Source organism: Alosa pseudoharengus, unplaced genomic scaffold (genome assembly GCF_046254945.1).
Source record: "Alosa pseudoharengus isolate Yale_2024_CS ecotype anadromous, Long Island Sound unplaced genomic scaffold, YU_APseudo_1.1 YU_APseudo_1.1_scf_14, whole genome shotgun sequence".
NCBI lineage: Eukaryota > Metazoa > Chordata > Actinopteri > Clupeiformes > Clupeidae > Alosa > Alosa pseudoharengus.
The window spans coordinates 27,196,923-27,216,093 of NW_027468609.1; the positions used below are offsets into that span (position 1 = coordinate 27,196,923).

The following is a 19,171-nucleotide window of genomic DNA, read 5'->3' on the forward strand; positions in this document are numbered from 1 at the left end:
CCAAACATAAGGTTTTCTCTGTGGAGTATAGGGCATTTAGCTTTTTGATCATCGTCCTCTTTATCATAATTTACTGTCACTTTCTCAGCTACGCTGCCAGACGCCAGATATTTAACATTTCTTGGTTGAGGTCAGGTTCTGATTATACATTCATAACATAAAAATCAGGCAAATGTAACACAGACCCAAAGTTTAATGTAAAAAGCCTTTTCCACCCACACATAGAGTAAACTTTTAGAGCATCTCACAGTTTAGAAATCTTCTGCAGCTGAACGTTGATTAAAAATGTCCTCAGATGTTATCACACATATACCTGAACTTTCTGTTGACAGATGTACACAATTTGTGGGAGGCAAAGAGTGCAGTTCTCTTGGCAAGCATTGCAACTACTAGCCACAAGGCTGTGACAAAATATATAACCAGCAAGATAACATATGAAGATAGACATCATGTTTGCCAAAAGGACACTGCTTTCTTTCAGTTCTCATAATTCATCATCAACATTTGACTGCCAGGTAGACTCATGTTGAGTATGGCTGAAGTTCACTCCCCCCTCACTCACACTAACATTATCATGAAGATGGATGTCAACAATACAGTGACCTTCCACAAGGTGGCGCCACCACCCTACATAAAAAAGAACAAAAGTGAAGTGATAAATTTAATGACTTTTTAGACAATAGAAAAATGAGGAGATAGTTGCTCCATGCAAATAGTTCCTGTATTTAACTCTTCAGTCTTCCTCTTCTCTTTCTGTGTGGAGATACAGTGTTGTACCAGTGTATTGTCATGAAAGGCACAAGTAACAGGTTACCCTTTTTTCCATACGAAAGCATCTGCATCTTGCTAGGATGATTGTTCAGCCAAAAGTGACTGAATTGTTGCTGTGGTATTTCTTAAAAAATGTAAATAATGCAGAAATAATGCAATTTTTTGCAGAAATGATGCAGTAATACAGAATTCCAATTTTGGAGAGACTGACTCAACAATCAGACTCAACATTATGTAGTTCTTAAAAGCCTTTAAATACATAATGGCTTCAAACTCATTTTGATGCCAGAATGAATTACAATGAGGAGGATGGAGTCTCTGACATTGTCACTATGGTGAACATTTATAAAAAGAAGAATTCCTACATTGAGTTACCTTACAGGCTTTAGTGTGTTGCTTATGCAAGCAGAGGCATTCTATTCAAATAGAAATAATGCATATGAACTGAACACCAATGACAAAGCATTTACATGATTTTTCCTGAATAAAGAAATATTGTTGTTGGATGTTAATATCTCTCTGCAAGAGTTTGTAATTCATCACCAGATTGTTGTAGTCTGGAAGTACCCTGATAAGAATGTACTGATCCTGCAGATGTCTGAAAACTATAGTTGTAGAACTAACATAAATATGGCTGTGTTTCAAAAGAGTGAAAATTCAAGAGAATGATCACATTGGGTATTTTTTGACATTTACATTTTTTTTACATTTTTTACATTTTACATTTATTATTACAAAATGTTCCAATAAGGCAACCTTTTAAGTAAAGCAGCTAGCTTTGGAGTTGCTGTTTTCAAATGTCTTCTTCAAAAGTCTTCTTTATTTTATGCTCTTTCTGCCTTTCAAGCACGTCCTCCACACTCACATAACTAATAGCTGAGGGGGCACTGGTCATTGTCTCCCACTTACTCGCCTCTACCACAGATCTGCCCTTGTCCGACAAGCTGGGTCCCTGTGGTGGGCCTGATGGGCTTTCATGACCACAGATGGGCGTCTGTTCCAGGTAAGGGTTGCACGACGCCGGTGAGGACCGGCCCGGCTGCGGCTGGCTTGGCTCCACCGCTGCTGCACTGGCCGGCTCCGGGCTCTTGCACGGACACTCCCAGGTGCTGTAGGTGAGGGGGAGTCCTGTGCTCTCCGCCTGCCCACTGCTAGCACTGGTGTTCGAGGCAACGCTGGAACCATCCATCTTATCCCCCGACAACATGGAGTCTGTGTCTGCAGGAGATGCCAGCCTGGTGTCCATCTCAGTGTCAACGTGGCATAGCAGAATACCCTCACTGGGATTGTTGTCAAAGTCCAGGTTATTTGACATCGGAAGCTATAAAAACAGCGGAAGATGTGCATGATAAGAGGACATCCTGCAGAAAGGAAGTTTACTGGCATCATTTGCATGGGGAGCCATTAGATTCCCATGTTCATTACAATAGCTTGGCAGAGATAGATCACTGTGCTTGCTCAACTTTATTTTCTTAACACCCATTGTTTATATTATTTATAAGGTTAAGAGGAAAGGCACTCTCTGAAGTCCAGTTAAAGGAGAATTCCGGTGTGATTTTGACCTAAAGTGTTTTGAAACATGATACCGAGTGTGAACGTATGTCTCATAGCCCATCTCGGCTTGTCCCCTGCACTCCGAAATCTGGCGCTAGTTAGCCGATGCTACCAACAAGGCGGTCAATGGTGGTGCCTTGGCATCGGCATAGCCATGCAAATAAATCACTGTTTTACACCATTTACGAGGCTCAATGTATCTCCACAATTCATTGGTAGACTTCCGAGGGCCCTGACATTTCAAACGAGACATTGAGAACTTTGAAGACTTGATACCAAAGATTCTAGAACAGAGCTCCGCTCTAGAATCTTTGCTTGATACCTTTCGAGACTTCTCTGGGGCCCACATAGCCATGGAGCTGAACTCAGGATTTGGCACTGTGAGGTTTGCGAATTTCCTCCACCTGTACCACAGCACAGAGCAACATTACCAAAACACATTCAAATGGAGGATCTGAGAAACAAAATATAATTATTGGCTTCTTTAACACTGTTCTTTAACACTGAGTGTTGGATTAAATGTTTACATTTCAGTCCTGAAATTACATTAGGAGTTTATTCATATTCAATTAAATTCTGAAAAGTAGTTCCCACTTACAGCACGAAAAGGCACACAGCAGTCACCAGCAGTGATATTACACCAATCGCCGCCAGAACAAATATGTGCATAAAAGCTTTACCTAGAATCAAAGTACAGAGAACTGCAGTGAACAAATATATGACAAATGGACCAGATGCTGGCAATAACAGAGAACGAGTACTCATACTACTTCCTAGAGTGATGACTAAAAGCCTACTCATCTGCCACAGGAAATGTAGCCAGTGCATTGGCTATAGAGTTCAAGGGTTAAAAGGTCTGGGTCTGGAATTCGGTTTTGGCTTCACAAAAGGTTGTTATAGAGTATATTTGAGCTCAACAGTCAGTCAAAATACACGCCCATGCGCCACATTAATTGGGATTGTTTATGGGTTTGTTAGTCATTTACAATACTGAACTCGGACTGGACAACTGAGCTTTCCTGCCTACAGTTAAGAATGGTGGAAGCTCTGTAACGTTGTGGGGCTGTTTTTCCCCAAAGAGATCTGGGAACTTTGTTAGGGTGCATGGCATCATGACCTTCATGACATTTTTAACTCAAAGTCTGGCTGCCTGTGGCAAGAAACTAAAAATGGGTTGTCATGGGATCTGCAAGTAGGACAATGATTCAAAACATATGTCCAGATCAACATAAAAACAGTTTACTGAACAGAAACTCAAGTTTCTGTCATGGCCATATCTGTCCCCTGACCTAAACCCCATAGAAAAACCTGTGAGGTGAGCTAAAGATCTTTACATGATCTGTAGAAATTTGGTAAAGGGCCGCTCACACCAACAACAAGAACTATAACGATAACAGCAAAAAAGTACCATCCTAACTAATAATATGAATGATGACGTGATGTCCAAACTTTAACTATAACAATAACGACATGAAGAGTGATATCACTTTCAGAGCGATTTTGAAAACAATAAAAAGCTGACAGCCAATCAGAATCCATACAATACAGCCATCACATTCATGAACATATGAGGAGAGACTGTCCTTATCATTGATCAGTGTGGATGCTTTTATTGTTATAGTTATCGTTTCTGGTGTGAATGGTCTTTAAAGAGGAATGGTTTCACATTCCCTGCTCTGTATACTCCAATCTTATAAGCAGAGGTGGGCACAAATACTATTATTTTGTTTCAAACTACAAATATTGGCTCATGAAATATAACAAAATAAAATACAATATACTGATGTGAAAAATGGTATTCCAACTTTTAAAAGAAACTACAATGCATATTATTATTAAAAACGTATCCCCAAGAGGCAATAAATGCTATTTTCTGATCGGCTGGCAAGGGGCTATTAATTCTGTACATTGGGGCTCCTATAAAGTAGATCTGGTAAAAAAATGTAATCACCATCCCATATCAATATAAACGATGATTGAACTGACAACAAGCAGGCTTCGCAACAGTGGAATCAACTGTAACAAAGCAAACTACCCACCATCGTTTTCCGTAACCAATGAAAGTAGTACATCAAATTTCCCTTTGTGTGCTATAAATGCATGCCTATTGCCTACATACATGACTGGCAACATGGGGGACAAATAGAATAACATCCAGTAAGGTGTCCCGATATATGGAATTAATTAACTCCACTCTGTTTTGCATCTGGGAGGTTTTTTTTCTGTTTCCTCCATTATTTCCGCATATCAGGACACCTCGGTGGATGTTATCCCTTAATCCCATAAATCCTCATGTCAAATGGTTTTAATACTGTCCTGTAGTGAGAATGAATATCAGATATTAGGTACTCAAGGTCATGGGGTCAAAAGTCATGGTCATATGGAGTCCATGTCCTACGTAATGTTCTCACTCAGTATTGTATCGTCTTCCAATTTTAGTTGTTGACACACCTGACAATGCAAGCTCCTGAAGTTAGTTACTTTTTTTTCAAATCAATTTTCAGACATGTTCTAAGGGGATGATAAAACAGAAATAAGATTTAAATGTTCTACTTGGTGACAAAAAATGGGTTTAGACTTAGTTGATAAAGTTGACCATTTTGGTGCCCTCAGTTGACTTTTCTTTTAATTTTTTCCAACTTCAGACACATCCAGAGGGGATCGTTAAAGAGAAAAGTTGGATCTAACACTTTTAAGTTGGTCACAGTGTAGCATAAGTACTACAGGAAACGGGAAAAATGGGTTTACATTACATGCTGTCCTTCCAAAAGGATAACAAAATTGGCATTTCTATGGACAACTTTAGAGCTGAAAATAGGGAATTGCCCAAGGATTACCGGGTACCCTCCCTATTTTTATGGAGTAACCCCATGGACAACAAGAAACAATAAAGAAAATAACTTTAACCGACAAAACCAGGTTCAACAAGACTCTGGCTTTTGGCTCCCAGACTATAAGCATAGCCTATTGTCATGGTTATAGGTAGTATGTTTAACTAACCAATCCTGCCAAAATACGCTAAAGTAATTAAATACGTATTTCAAATAAAGCTAATTAAAATACTGCCTATGTCTGCTTATAAGACATGATGGGAGATGATAATGATAAAGTGCTGTTGTATTCCCATAGGGGTGTTTTACAGAGTATTATATTCAGGGGTGCCAATAATTAGTTTTAGTTACACGGAATTATTTCTTGGTGAGTTTTTTGTTCTCAGAATGAAGCTGTTTCGTATGATAAGATGATTTTTTTATGCCTCATTTTACTTGGCTCCACCAAGGGGCGCCAATGAGCGTGGATGATATGAAACGGTATATACTGTATGAGAACAACAACAACCTTGTAAACTAAGGCATTCTCTTGACTCTTCAATGTAATTCTAATGTAATACGCAGTGAATGAGTAATACTGAGTGAATGGGTATGCAGATCGTACCATAAGCTTCTGTTGTGAAGTTAGCGCGTTCCTCGTCTTCAGAGCAGTTGTTGATGGAGCAGGTTCTGACATAGACCTGGTACGTGGTGCTAGGCTTGAGTTTCGGTAGTGTCACCTTGTGTGTTGTGTGATTGACAGTCACATCTAGAGGAGCAACATGTTGACCAGAACAAATTAATATGATAAGCTTCCTCACTGATCGTTTTTTCTGTTTTAGTTACCACATTTTCACGAAGCAGACTACAAGTGGGTTGCACCAACAAGTATTACGTTTTAACCTGGATTAAATCAAGGTTTATCCATTAATCCAGTTACACCAAACTTTAAACCTAGTTTAAATATAATCAGGTTTTAATCGTAGATTTGTTAAATCATGCTTAAAATTAAGTGGGGCAACATAACTCGAATTGAATTTACACCTACAGTAGATCTACAAATCCTTGATTATGCCTTAACCAAAATTAATTTAATTCTTGTTGGTGCAGCTATGAGGTAATGATCCATGACAGAGATGAAAAAGCAAAAAAAAAAAAAACATTTGTTTTCCAACAACTATTCTTTACTGTATCTAATACTATTTTAGTACATCTATAGGAATTTAGTGGTTCTAATGGCACAAGCTCAAACCTGTTGGTGGCTCGTCCACTGGTAATCTTACCAACAACATCACCAACAACCACAACAATAACAACAAAAACAGTTATCAGTTTTGAAGGCTAACAGTAGGCCATGGCACACATTTCAGGATACTTACTCAACCATGTTGAGCCCATGTCGTGTGAGGCCTTGTACAAAACAGTGTAGTTGACGACAAAGGCACAGCACTGGTTGGGTCGCACTGCCTCCCAAGCCACCGTTAGCCACGTGTCGTCAGCCTCAATCTGCTTCACTTGTTTAACCTTGGCTGGTCCTGGGGCAGGACAGGGGAGTTATTTATGGGGTGCAATAAAAAAAAAGTTGAAGTAAATTAGACCTACAGTAAATCAGAAATGAACAAATTGTGTTTTGAAAAATGGTACTGGAAAGAAGCCTAAGTAACAATTAAAGGAGAATTTCTGTGATTTTTCACATAGATCTCTTTTTTTCGAGGTCACTCAGTACACAAACAGTTCTACCTAGCAGAGTACTGTCGGAATGAAAACAAGCGGTTCTACCTAGCTTGAGTCGCTGTGAGTATAGCACTGTAGCTGCCTGTAGCTGTTGGCTACAGCAACTCAAGCTAGGTAGAACTGATTGTTTTCGGGGTTTTTTCGTACCAACAGTACTCGTTGATCTTAAGAAACAGAGATCTATGTGAAAAGAGATCTACGGAATTCTCCTTTAAGGCCCTCTACAATAATGTGCATTACTGTGTCTTATTATACGGCTCTTCACAATGCAAGTAGAATGCTTGGCAGAAAATAAGTCCCTTCAGGGCGAAACAAGACCCCTCCGCTAGCGCGTCGGGGTCCGGTTCGCCCTGCCGGGACTTATTTTCCCCATAATGACCGGCGTTCTATACATTATCCCTTACGTGTGATGTATGTTACAAACATACATGCACATAACACTTTTTAAATGCCTCAGAATTCCTGTCTGTCTGTCGGTCTGATCAACTCAAACAAACTCTAACTCAATCTAATAAAATGTTTTTTTCCTCTCCTGATAGTGAATCATTTAACGGTTCACCAGCTTGATCTCCTCTGTGTGACCTTTGTAATTATAGTAATTAGTAATATTCAAGATTTCCTGCCTTGTCTTCCCATTTCCCACCTCAACAAACCATCAGTGTGTTCATGAGCAACTGGGAAGTGGGAGAATCTGGGGAATCTGGGGAGGGGGGTACATCACACCTTAACTGGGGACTTCTCATTTTGAAGTGGGGGCTTTGGGAGAGCTCCAAATGTTTTGACATCACTCAACATAGTGAACGTTCTCACTTCGGAAATGGGGAGTTTAGCAGTGGGAACCTTCCCACTTCCCAGCTGCATGAACGCACTGTGTATTTTTCATTAGATGGCATCTACAGTCCTCCAAGGTAGAGCCCACAATTCTAATTCACAATTCTAATACAATACACTTTTGCCAAATTCAATGACTTTCTCTTCACGGTCCTCTGTCTGCTTTAAAACAAATCCAGTGTTCGTATACAGCAATATACACTATACAAGCCAATCAAGACATCGTTTCTAGAGTACAAAAGGGAGGGCTGTAACTTGATTGGGTATTGAACTAAAAAAATCAAGCAACTCCTCCAGAGAGAATGTTGGACAGAAACTTACTCCCTTCCTTTGCATAAGTATGTAGGGTCCTTCCTTGGCCAGGTCCGTCATCATAAAGTGGAGTTATGGTCACTGTGTAGAGCTTATATGGCAGATCACCAGGAAACGAAATGTTCGTTTCTTGAGTTCTCTCCCATGAAGGCCTGTCTGCTTGTGTAGGATCTGTGAACCACTCTATGACATAATCATTCACAGGTGTTGAGGGTGCGTCCCAGGACACGTGGATGAGGCCACTATGTGCAGTGGCATTGGGTCTCTGTACTGGAGGCATATCTGTCACAAACACACAGAGACACATCACTGTCATTATCTGTCCGGAAACAGATAGAGGAAAGAGCAGCAAAAAGATGATAAATGATTGTTTTCACAGTAAAAAAAAAACAAAGAAACAGGAAGCTTACCCCTTCCAGTGGAGGGTATCTTGAGAAAACTGTCACGAAGCATTATGTTATTCTTATAAGCAGCAATACTAATCTTATGGTCTGAGGCATTGAGTAAAACAGTGGCATTATGCTGAATTGGCTCGAGTTTGACGATTCCTGAGTCAACAAAAAGTCTGTACTCATCAATAGCCTTGCAGACCGGTGGAGGCCCCTGGGTTTAAAAAAAAAGGAGCCTTAATTAAATCTGGAAGCACTCAAGTTCTGTGACCATTATCATGATCTCACAACACCTTCCTCATTACAATCACATTTCTAATCCTAAAACCGTCCCTATCAAAACTCCAAAATGGCATTAGCAAAATGGTACAGCTAATCCCAACAGTGACACGTCTTAGAATTACCTTCCACATCATCTGAACATGCCTTATTCCATTTTCATTCTGTTTCAGAACTTTCCCCCACAAATAGAATGGCACAGAACTAACTGCAAGTAGGGTAAGAGGAGAGAAGACAAAATGTATAAGCACTTATAATAATACATTTTACAGTGTCGCTACAACCTGCAGCCATGTTTACAGAGAAACCAGAAAACAATCCTCTGTATTTATTCTTATTATATAAGTTTAGGTTGTCTTAAGGGTGGGGTTTGAAGATCCTCTGGAGATGAGTAATGTTTTGAGAAAAATTGAAGGTAATTAGTGCAGAATAAAATGTGGTTACCATTAAGTACTGACAAAACAGTAGTCCTTCTGCTCCAGTTACTCCATAGACATAATCGGTTAAGAACTGAACTGTAGATACACCGCACCTCAACAGTGTATCTAGTGCAAGGCTTAACATCACCAATATATATAGCTTTTTTCCCAGGAGTTGATGTTTTGTTTGACACAATCTAAATGAAAAGAGAACAACAATGGGTTGTAGGTTTCACCAACATATGAGTAACTTGAAAAAATTACCTCTGTATATTTCTGAGGTAAATCATTTACAAGATCTTGCTGATGGTTGACACAATGCTTTACTAAAAGGGTAGTTCATTAGTTAGTTACACCTTCATTGAATTGATTAAACTTATAAATCAAAAGTGAAACAAGCTTACTGTGACATTAGTGCCTTCTTCCACAGATTGTGCTTCACATTGCTCATCGTCCTTATATTGAGTGTATCTTTGGACCCAATCCACACTCAGACCAGTTGGAAGAGGCTCCACGCTAATATTGTTCGGAGGATCAAACTGGACTACGGTGAACACAAGAGGATGCAGTAGTTTTTACCAATTGCACTTGTCTGAACAATAGTGCACCTGGTTCGTTCTTAATGATGTTTTTACTGTTGTAGTTTTGTACACTTTACTTGACAGTGTTGACATAAGAGTGACATGACACTGTCACGAACGTGCCATAAACAAGTCATAAACGTTTATGACATAACGCTTCTGTTATTAAGTGACATTCGGTTTTTGTCATAACATGTTAGGGTTAGGTTTAGGTTTAGGTTTAGAGTTATGGTTAGGGTTAGGGTTAGGATTACGGTTAGAAGTTAGGATTAGGATTAGGGTTAGGTTTCATGTGTCATGACAGTGTCATGTGTTCATGACAGTGTCATGTCACTCTTATGTCGATACAGTCAAGTAAAGTGTTACCAAACTCTTTACTGTATATGGTCTTCCATAAAGGTTGAAGAAAAGTTTAAATCTCATTGTCTCCCTAATGAGCAAACATATGGATGAGAAACTATTGCAGATTAAGAAGAGAGGAATGATAATAGAACAACCAGGAACAAACAACAACAGGACAAACTGTGTAAAGCAGAGCAATGGGCTCTGTGCACTAGCTTCCTCTTTCCTACCTTATTTTGTGCAGCCACTGCACGTAAGCTGACATTTGTAGGAAAACATGGAAGCTAAAATTGCTTTTATAACGACTTGAAGCTGAGCAGAGTGGCACAGCAGTGCTCCTTAGAGCCGCCCACAGACATTAAGACCCATGTACATTGTATGTTTTTACGTTTTGGTACAACTAAAGCACTCCTCAGGCACACTTCCACAAGTACATCCATAGCTCACCATAGATTCATGCACCACATGCATTCCAACCACACACTCGGTTCTAGTCTGAACTCTAAGCTGTGGTCTTTGCCAACAAGACTAATACAGGTATGGATACAATTCCTGCCCCACCACACTGTCAATCAGTGACCAATATTGAGTCATTTTCATTTACATCGTGCACAGTTCCCCAGCACAGTTTATACCACCACAGTCATGGTGCAAACAGTACCTTGCAGGCAGCATTTAGTTGCAACCACTGTAAAAACACCCACTCCAAAACATGGCCTTTCTTCCCTTGTTGAGTTCAACATAAGGGACTCAATACGCATGTGCATGAGTCTGAAATCCACAACGCTAAGGCAACGCTGAGCCTATCTTGCCACTGACAATTAATGGGCTTGAAGCAAACTGTGGCAATTGGCCTCTATAGGTTTATGGACTTTTAAGATAAATAATACTACAGCTATACTGTATAATATTACTTGCAATACTTGTTTAATACTTGCAAATTGAGAATAATTATATGTATTTTCATACATTTTTTGTTGATTAGCCTACATTATCACATGTTAGGCAATGCCTACCTTGCTTGCCCTTACTGCATGTCATTGGTGCATACATACATTGATAGTAAGTAGGCTACATACTTTCATAATTTTTCTGAAATGCTTCTTAACTGGAACACACTATAAGGCACTATAACAGACGCTCCTCAGGAGGAGAACTGCGTTGGCAGGTTTAAACATATTTTCCGGACTATAAGTTGCTCCTGAGTATAAGTCGCATCAGTCAAAAAATGTGTCATGAACAGGAAAAACATATATAAGTCGCACCGGACTATAAGTCGCATTTATTTAGAAATGTATTTCACAAAATCCAAAACCAAAAACAGAGACTATGTAACTGGATTATTGAGGCCAAAAAGATTAATGTTAATGAAGACGAAGGAGTGAAGGCAGCCAAGAGGAGGGCAGGAAGGTAACTGCAAAGCAAAAGATTCACTGAAAGAAAATGCCATGTGGTGCACCAAAATGTATCTAAAATGTGGAGAATACAATGCAATGAAGCATTTTGGGCGATGTGGAGTCACAAGTTGGCAGCAGATTAAATGCTCACGAGAGAGAAAAAGATGCAGTTTTAGACGTGACTGAAGGATAGGCCTATAGGCCCGACGGTAATTGTAAAGCAATTTACAAAAGATTCACTGAACAAAAATGCTGATATAGTACATGAAAATTTAGCTAAAAATGTGGAGAATGCAATGCAATCAAGCATTTTGGGCAATGTGGAGAGACAAGCTGGCAGCAGATTAAATGCTTGAGAGAGAAAAAGATGCGGTTTTAAAAGGACGTGCAGACCGAAGCTGCAGCAAGCAGGTGATGTTTAGAAATTTATTTCGCAAAATCCAAGACTATGAACAGACAGACTATGTAACTGGACACATTGAGGCCAAAAATATTGAGAATTCTACAGGGAATGTTGAAGACGAAGGAGTGAATAGTGGCAAGAGGCAAGCCGAAGGCTGCTGACAAGGGCCCGACGCTATTGTAAAGCAATTTACAAAAGATTCACTGAACAAAAATGCTGATGTGGTACATGAAAATTTACCTAAAAATGTGGAGATTGCAATGCAATCAAGCATTTTGGACGATATATTGGCACAAGCTGGCAGCAGAACAAATGCTCGCAGAGAGAGCGAGAGAAAAAAAGATGCGCATTTAAAACCAGGGCTAAATTTCAGCGCGGGATTGCGGGTATTGTGCATAAATTATTACTAAGTATCGAGCTAATAAAAGTCCCGCAACTCTAGCCATCATAATGCGAGAAATTCCCACACATTTTACAGCGCTGTCTGACGTTAATCTAATAATGGAGCGGCCTGAATGCGGGACTATTGACTGGATGGACCAACTCTGACTTCAATTGAACCCCATACAGAGACACACACATACGCGCGCGCAGGACCACTTTGGGAGTGCCTCTCTCTCTCTTTGTTCTCTCTCTCTCTCAGCAGGATTTGTCACCGCTAAAGTCAATTTATAGCCTATAGGTGCTTCTACATCAACCACTATCGACAGGAAAGGAAAACAAACGTTTAGCGATCAGGAACCGTCAGGTATTTTGCTAACACAGAAGTATGACAGCCTATAATATAAGGCGAGAGAACATGGATGTGTTCTCCATTTGAGGAACGTTATAATCGATTGCGGACGTGAACAGATAGCTACAGACACGGAGCGCATATAAGGCCTAGCCTACTTTGCCTACTAGCCTAACGTGAAAGATAATTAGTAGCAAAACAGCGATCAAATATTACATGGCAGTGAGTTTTGTTTTCAAATGTTTTCATGCATGTCTAGATAACGGGTGAGTAATGTTTAGGGGATAGACTATCGTAGCCTAAATCCTCAAATTATGGCTGGGCAAAGCACAACACCTTTATTTGGACCATGGCTTGTATTCGAGTCAGCTATCCTTTATTTCTTGCATTTTACTGTGAGACATAGGCTTATATTTTTCGTTTTTCGGCATTCCGGTAGGCTATTAATAGCAATGGTTCACTATTAAGTTTCATGTATGAAAGAGTGTCGGGATTTCCATCCGCTTATTGCGAGATAAGGCATCCGCTTTCATTCATTCATGGAACGTGTGCTGTGCTGCAAGGGAAACCTTATTCCGTATAGCCAAAGAGGTCTAAGACAGCCTAAATTTAGTTATTTTTTAAATGATGCATGATTTACTTTTTTATAAAATTCATAGGCTGATGCCTGGCAGCAACAATTGTTTAAATGTAGGTTATTGCTTCAGCCTCTAGCTCAGACAGGGGCTGCGTGCGACTGGTAGCTTGAGAGCAACGTGTTGAAGACTCATGGTGTAGGACGATGACTTTTCATTGGCAACAATATTAAACCAACCAACAATATAAATTATTAAGAAGAGCTCTTTTATGAGTTAAATTGAAACAAAATTATACTGGCTTTTATTTGTCCGAATCTGAGTCCCGGCTATAAATTGAATCCTGGCCATAATTTGAGGATTTAAGTATGCACGTGTGTTTCAGGCATAGCGCAAGCACTAATCTCTGACTGAAAGTGCACAGGACTTGTTGTAGGTTGTAGACGGTAATGTTTCATGTAGGGTTCATGTCAGTTAATATAAATTAACATTTAAAAACATGTTCAATTATATACTTTTTTTCATATATAAGTCGCACCTGACTATAAGTCGCAGGACCAGCCAAACTATGAAAAAAAGTGCGAGAAAAATACGGTAGTCCAGAAAATACGGTAGTTTATCAACTATAGCAGAGTAGTGACATGGCATACAAGAAGAAATATATAAACGGTAGTGATTTTAATAACTGGGTAACACTTTATTTTAATGTGTCGCTGTTACAGTGTATCTACCTAATTAGGTACAGTGGTACAACCTGTGTAACAACATGTACTATCAGGTACTACCATTGTACTTGCATTATGTATTTGTGGGTACCTACATATAGTTGTTCCATTGTAATACTGAGTGCTTTTACAAAACTTTGCCAATTTGCCTAAATTTTCATCAGAGGCAAAGAACTGACCTGAGACCTGCTGGATGGGGTAAATCTGGTCATGATAGATTTGATATACAAACCATTCTTAGCTCCAGTCAAGGCCTCATTGTCTTCAGTGTACATGTAACAGCTGTGCTGCTACAACCTTGTTACTCTTTGATACAGTGGAATAAACCTATTAAGTGTACCAGTTAATGACTTACATGTACATATGTATGTTATGTCTGTTACCCTTTTTTTTTACACCGCTGTACAGTATGCATAAATGGGGGTGCTGTTACAAAGGCTTTTGACAACATGAGACCTTTCCACAGGTTTAGGTATGCAAATTACTGGCCTTACAGACTAAGCACAAGAAATAGTTATTCATTATAAGAACTATTTCTTATATTATTATAAAAAATAGTTATTAAGAAATAGTGATCACTTACCAATTTCCCAGCCATGCATACGGACAGTGGCTGATGTATTTCCTGCAGTATTCATGGCCGTTATAGTAACAGTTAGGTCCTGATGTAAATCTGCATGTTCTGGCAACAACTGGCAATGATTTTGGCCAAGTGATGTACAATGACCTTTCCTGTCCATATGGAGATAAAATATTCAGGTTACAAGATATACTAGTCGTATTTCAAATATGTACAGTTACCTCAAATGCCAAATCCTGTGTGTTTGAGAAAGTAAAACTTATTCTTCTTTTGCATTCTGAAAATTGTTGACACTTACGGTTTCATGGTAACTTTATATGTTGTGTCCTGTGAATTTCCTGCTTCGTCCCAGTAACATATAGTATACATGTTCTCAATAACTGTTACATTGGTAACACAATGTATATCCACAGGCTTCTTTGGAAGTTCCACAATCATTCTGGTATTCCTAGAAGTAGCTGTCAGTGAAGTAAATGTAAAACCTGATGACTGTGCCCGAAGAAGTGTGGTACATTGCAACAACATGTAGATGAACCAATATAAATGCAAATTGAACACTCACCTTGTGTACGGATAATGGTGCCACCCAACACCTGCTCATCCATGTGACATTCCACAGTGCCAGATTCAAGAGTGAAATTCACAACAGTGACCACAGCATAGGTGGAATTGTGATTATAGTAGTTTTCCTCGATTTTCTTACTGTTTAATGTCCAAAACACATTACTTGGACTGAAGGCATTCAATTTATTCCAGCAAATGCCACCAAATGGGGCCTTAAACATCACTGTGACATTGGAGCCAGGATTCACAGTGAGATTCTTTGGGATTACTTCACACGTGTCTGAGTCTTGACCTGCCAACAAACGATGTGTTCTGAATAGGTAGTTGTGAAAAGATGCCCAAAAAAGTATCCCCCCTTCAAAGATTATTATTATTATTATCACTAATTTACCACGAGTAAATTGGTCCACACTGGTGGCACACATGGTTAGAGAAGGGGGTGGCAATGGGATCTCATTGGCATGCTTTATTTTGGTTGGCAGACCTACTCTGTTTAATACCATTCACTGTAACTGACATAGCCTACTGACAGATGTAACTGACAACAAACCTCATATTCAATTTCCCATTCCTCTCTAATCGCATATTGACTTGTCCCGGCTTTACTCTAGGCCTTGTCTAGGAACAGCAATATGACTCTCGTACAGAAATTTCAGAGGGGGTGGGTCCTAGTTCCATATGATTTCTAAGACCAAGCAAATCAGATGTCGCTCCTAATCACTGCTCTCATCAATTAAAGCTGCAGTTGGCAAGTCTGACAGATTTAGGGGACTTAGCCAAAATTTTGAATGTTTACTCTCATGCCCCAACCCCACCATCTCATCGAGTTTGTGCTCATCAGTGCACACCAGATTGCAGTCAGATCTCACACAGCCCTGCTTTGATTGGACCAGAAGAACTGGGAGCTGTGGATTTTGGAGGGAAAAAAATAACAGGCTCTAGATGGAGGTAGAAGTGAGTTTTTTTCTTCAAAAACCGGCTGATTTATGTTGTCCTGTCGGAGCATAGTGTCAGTTTCAGTGAATATGATCAAAAAAATCTTGCCAACTGCAGCTTTAAAAGGCTATATCCACCAATTGCAATTATATATGCAATTGCACATTAAAGCATACAGTAACATTTCAGAAATCTTGTACTACATAAAGATAATGTTCTTAAAAATCAGAAAATATCTTAGGATGTTTCATAGGCTATTTATTAAAGTTTTAACCAATACTACCCTACAGTGTTCCGCCTTAAAGGGGTGGTTCAGGATTTTGGACATAAGACCTCATTTCCAAGTAAGCAAGTGTGATATTTATCAGTGGAGACCGTTTTCAACACGTTTCATCCAGTCCTTGTAATTGCAGAGTTCGCAGGTGCTAGGAAGCGCAAGTTTATATGATACATGTTAAAATACATATTTCAAATACAAAATAGTATTTTGTCATTTGTATTGGATCGAAAAAAAAGGCTGTATATTTTCTATCAAAATGCGTATATTTGTGTGTATACAGTATTTGTAGTCTAAAAATACTGCTAATTTAATTTTGGTAAAACCAATACTTTTGGTGATGTGATGACACCATAAAAGTGCAAAACAATGAACGTAGCCTCTGACTGGTGCTGTGTCCTCCAAAGCTGACGATACACATGGTACCTTTCTGAGATATGTTGCTGGGCAGTGTTCCGGAGTGTTGTTGTTCTGACACGTTCCCTTTGATATTGGGCAACTTATTTTTCTTAAGAACTTCAAGATCATCAGTGGGCAAATTAATCATCATCCAATCGGAAAACATGGAACAGGTTGCCCTGAAACATTGCTCAAAAGGTTGCCCCATATATCACCTAAAGAAACACGAAGACTCTCAGTTGGTTCGTTTGTACCACATGACATCTCTGATACAGTTTTAGGCTATGAGATGTAACAGGCAGGTCAGCATAGTTTATCTGTTGACAGTTTCCAGAGATGTAGGCTATGGCATGTCTCAAAGGCAGCGAAAAGCTGTTGCTCTCAAACATTGACTAGCCTACATAATCAAAATCAGTGTAGCCCAGTGTTTCTCAAAGTGTGGTCCGCAAGCTATCCCAAATTGTCTGCGAGCAGACGTAGTAAAATATAATATAGGGGAGACGGGGGCTATTTGGATCAAGGGAAGGTTGAATCATGGTTAATATCTAGGCAATGAAAAGGTGCATCCACAAAATGTTGACACTAAAATAAGTGTCCTCTTAACTGAAACTCACACACATAAATAAATTATTTGAAAGTCATTAACCTTTTAGGTAAGGGCAACTTTTTGATTTTGCAGGGTCACCCTTCCCACTAAATACATTCTAGCTTTGTGATAGGTAAGGATATAGAAAAAGTATTAAAGTATTTCACAGGACTCAGATATGTTTTGATAAGAAATGTGTAAGCCTGTGGTGACTGGTGCTGGCGGGCTAACACCATTTCAGTGTCGAGGAGTGTCTAAACGTGGATGGGGCAAGTTGGCACACTGATTGGGGATGGTTGGCACATACTATGGCTATTTTGTGACAAATCTATACACTGTGTATATTACACATAAAAACATAATCAATCTTTATTTTACCCTTGTTATTGTAATTACTGAACAAAATTTTACATTTGGAAGTTTTTAAAAAAAATCTGAAGTGAAAAAAATCGGTAGGGACCAAATTGGTCTTGACAGTGGATCCTACTGAAGAAAAACACACAAGAAAGACATCAGCAAAGCCTTACAGTAGGCAGTGAGATAAATGAGCACTTCAAACAAAAGCAAAAGGAGTACTGCAAAGGACTATATAACTAACCAACACTGACTACATGTGCCAACCAACCCTGTGCCTGGGGCAGGTTGGCACAAGTGCACAATACCACTTTAAAATAACTCAAAACAAGGGATAATTTGTTGACAGTGAACGTATGCATTTTTTAGCTGAGATCCCAAGCTTTCAGTTAATCACGCTTTGACAGTTTTAACACATGGTAAGATGGAGAAATATAACCGAGAGTGAAAAGTGAGCCAACCCAAGTCAGCCCCGGTAGATGATACAGTCTATGTAAGCTATGCCAGTTTAAATCATGTGAATCCTCTGACACAATAAGCAGGTGCAAAGAAAATAAGAAAGTTGGTTCAGAGTTTTTTTTTGTTTTTTTGTTAAGTGGCCCTTGGCCTGAAGATTTTTGAGAAACACTGGTGTAGCCTAGATTAAATATACAGATATGGAAAGTTTGCAAAGTGATTTCATGCTCCCTTTAAAGAGATGACTATTATTAGTATTTTCCAAATACAAAAATATATTTTTTATTTTGTTATACAAAAAATACATTTTTTATTTTATATACATAGCTGGTTACTGCGTTTGGTAGTGTATTTTGATAGGCCTGCACTTACAATTTAGGGTATTTGATTATTTTATTTAAAAATACATTTTGACGTAGCCTATGTGCCCATCTCTGCCGTCAGATAGGCTTATAAACAACTCTTGAATAGCCTAATCATTTTCTCCCAAAGAATTACATTCGTGCCTTAGGTTAGGCTACTTCACACGTACAGTAGGCCTATATGCTCTTCACCAACAGTTACAACACACATTGCGCTTGGATTTGAGAGCATGCAGATGAGACTTACCGTAACAGACCACAGCCAATAACAAATACGTAGGCCTAAGATAACGGCAAAACTGTTGCCCTGCGGGAAAAAAACGGGAAAGGGTTGTGACCGTATCGCTCTCAGCAAACTGAAACATATTTCCCGGTTGATTGCAAGTAGGCCATATAGGCTGCTCTAAAAGGACCGCTTTGAACTTTTAGAGTAGGCAACTGTTTATCAGGGCTACTTAACTGAAGCGGCCAAAGCGCATCAGCTTGACACAATCTAGGCTACTGAATTTTACTTTACAAGTTGTCTAGTTTAGCTCCCTCTGGCAGGTCCGAAACATATCATGTTCATTTTACTCACCGAGACGATCCATATTTCCAACGTAGCTACCTCATTACAGTCCACAATATTCTCACACATCAGCTCACTCCTTGCGAAATCTGAAGTTTACCGGAAAAATAGGAACTTCTCATCGCTTCACCAGAAACCGAACAGGCGGGCCTTGGTAGTTGCGTCACGTGATTCAACTATCGCAAGCTGCGGCTACATTCCATTACAATTTTGTGCAACTCCCAAACATTATAA

At 39.4% G+C, this 19,171-nt stretch overlaps 1 protein-coding gene across 3 annotated transcripts; it reads right to left on the bottom strand.

Moving 5' to 3' along the window:
* Nucleotides 1–175: 175 nt before the first annotated feature.
* On the bottom strand, nt 176–19,056 carry LOC143123218 (interleukin-6 receptor subunit beta-like). Of its 3 annotated transcripts, XM_076284452.1 has the most exons (16): nt 18,947–18,962; nt 18,617–18,676; nt 16,639–16,826; nt 14,998–15,291; nt 14,734–14,893; nt 14,439–14,587; nt 9,504–9,643; nt 9,125–9,296; nt 8,806–8,888; nt 8,423–8,615; nt 8,022–8,294; nt 6,515–6,670; nt 5,761–5,904; nt 2,924–3,005; nt 2,648–2,729; nt 176–2,092 (listed from the first exon to the last, which is right to left on the bottom strand). In XM_076284452.1, the coding sequence occupies exons 3-16, from the start codon at nt 16,817–16,819 to the stop codon at nt 1,565–1,567; spliced, it is 2,637 nt and encodes an 878-aa protein (XP_076140567.1). In that variant the 5' UTR covers nt 16,820–16,826; nt 18,617–18,676; nt 18,947–18,962; the 3' UTR covers nt 176–1,564. The 3 variants fall into 3 exon arrangements, with proteins under 3 accessions (XP_076140567.1, XP_076140568.1, XP_076140569.1); XM_076284453.1 differs by lacking the exon at nt 16,639–16,826 and having other exon boundaries at nt 18,947–19,056; XM_076284454.1 differs by lacking the exons at nt 16,639–16,826; nt 18,617–18,676 and having other exon boundaries at nt 18,947–19,056.
* Nucleotides 19,057–19,171: the final 115 nt, after the last annotated feature.

Bases quoted from the DNA above. Each gene is read 5' to 3' on its own strand.
- LOC143123218 (XM_076284452.1), bottom strand. From the start codon at position 16,819: ATGGGGCAACCTTTTGAGCAATGTTTCAGGGCAACCTGTTCCATGTTT. The intron at 15,292-16,638 runs GTACCATGTGTA...GTTTGTTGGCAG, and splicing joins CAGCAACATATCTCAGAAAG to GTCAAGACTCAGACACGTGT. The intron at 2,730-2,923 runs GTAAGTGGGAAC...GCTGTGGTACAG, and splicing joins GCTGTGTGCCTTTTCGTGCT to GTGGAGGAAATTCGCAAACC.